This window comes from Aplysia californica, unplaced genomic scaffold (genome assembly GCF_000002075.1).
Source record: "Aplysia californica isolate F4 #8 unplaced genomic scaffold, AplCal3.0 scaffold00219, whole genome shotgun sequence".
Classification (NCBI taxonomy): domain Eukaryota; kingdom Metazoa; phylum Mollusca; class Gastropoda; order Aplysiida; family Aplysiidae; genus Aplysia; species Aplysia californica.
The window spans coordinates 380,257-382,249 of NW_004797489.1; the positions used below are offsets into that span (position 1 = coordinate 380,257).

The 1,993-nt window shown below is 42.3% G+C and overlaps 1 protein-coding gene across 1 annotated transcript in view; it reads left to right on the forward strand.

Moving 5' to 3' along the window:
- Positions 1 to 1,993, forward strand: part of LOC101854260 (dual specificity tyrosine-phosphorylation-regulated kinase 4) — a gene marked incomplete in the record, with an annotated part of 36,037 nt that overhangs the window by 8,454 nt on the left and 25,590 nt on the right. The window contains 1 exon segment of the mRNA XM_035970093.1: positions 998 to 1,153. Within this exon segment, the coding sequence (XP_035825986.1) occupies positions 998 to 1,153 (156 nt within the window).

A 1,993-nucleotide genomic window follows, 5' to 3' on the forward strand; every position in this document is an offset into this window, starting at 1 on the left:
AGAGAGAGAGAGAGGAGAGAGAGATAGAGAGAGAGAGAGAGAGACAGAGAGACAGAGAGAAATAAAGAAAGGGAAAGCCTGGAGGTATATATCTGAACATAAAAACTCGTGCTCACTCACTCACATACAAGTACACATAGAGTAAAAGAATGGTGGTCACTGGAGTGTGTCTTTGAGCAAGACACGACAACCCTAGCTCAAAATACAGGGCGCAGCACAGAGGCAACCGGCAACGACATGGTTGTAAATTGTTCTGTACTGGTGTAATATTGTGTATATATGTATGTATTTATACATGAATTTTTATCTGTGTACGTATTTATGATTATTATATGTATGTATCTATATGTATGTTTGCCATTGTAAACAAAAGTGCCCTTTTGGGACAAATAAAAGTGTAATCTATTTTTTTTTCTCTCAGCTTGGGCTGACGCTGAGAAAGAGTGCGAAAAAGTCGCTTTTAAGCAAAAGGGGGCTATCCCGAAAATTGCTGTTTCGAAAACATCGAAGTTAAAGTTTTTTCCCCCTAGTTCAGTTTCCTTAAAAGACGAGTAGAGTTTTCTTTATAATCTAACAAATATACACACCAATGAAACCAAACTTCTCCTATAGGTACGGCAATGACATTTTTTGGTGAAGGTCAAGATTTCTGGAAACCCCCGAAATCTGGGTAAGCCCGCTTGTCATTAAAAGCGACCAAATAATCTACATACTGTCGAGGGTGACGAATAATGTCGACAAGAGCGAAAAATGCATACTTTAACATAGATTTTACTCTGTGGGTGATTTGCGGGTGCTCTGGTGTGGTTTGCTCCTTCTTTCTTATCAAACATCTGCCGCCCTTATCTCTCTTCCTTCTTTTTTGTGTTTGTTACTCGCTTGTATCACATCTATTTTTGGGTACTTATATGACCTCATTGTGTTGCAAATGCCGTAAAACTCTTACTAAAAACGAAAACTGATTTGACTCCTCTATATTTTCCTCCCTTGTTTTCAGAGCCCCCACAATGCCACGTCACAACACAGACGGGCGGGCGGTGAGTCATCTCGCTACGTCACAGGAAACTCCCAGGGAGTAGTGGTCAACGGCGCGGGAAAATCCCAGGTTTCAGGGGCGGCCACCAAAGGCAAACACACGTACTACAACGCGGAGGTGAGGACTGCTTTTTTAAAGTTTGAGTTGAAATGAAAACATATCACACAATGGGAGTTTATTGGGGGAGAGGAGGCATGAGTATGACAGACGGGCACAAAGAACAGAGACAAAGAACAGTGGGGAAGAAAAGGAGAGGATTGCTTTTGGTTTTTGAGGAAAGAGATAAAACATCCTTACAATAAGAGCTTATGGGGGAAAGTAAGACGGACAGGCATAAAGAACAGAGGGAAAGAAAAAAAGAGGACTCCTTTAATGTTTGAGGAAAGAGAAGAACATCGACAAAATAAGAGTTTCTTTTTTGTTGAAAGTTTTACAGCACTTGCAACACAGTTAGAGCAAATACATGCCGAAGGTTGGAGGCGTTACCAGAGAGTAACAAACACAACAAATAGGGATATATCAGAAGGGTAAAATGTTTGATAGGAAAGAAGGAACAAACCACACCAGAGCTCCCACCACCCGCCCACCAAAAAAGGTTCGTTGGGAAAAGTGTGAGGGATAGGCATTGAGAACAGAGTGAAAGAAAAGAAGAGGATTCCTCTTGTTGAGTGTTTTTGATTTCTTATGTTAGTTATTTAGATTTTGTTGTTGTTGCTGCGACACTGATGATGAAGGGGGCTCTCGTGGCCTAGAGGTTAAGGTGTTGGCCTCTCATTCAAAGGTCTCGGGTTCGAATCCGGGTAGCGACCGAACAATTTTCTTATCTAAAATTGTCTCCTTTCACCCCCTTTCCTGCTCTCTGGCAATGTTCTGTTGTCTGCTTTCATTTCCACTCTCTGCCCCCACCCCCTCACCTCCTTTGCCCCCTCCTCTGGGCTCCTGACTCTTTCTGCAGCC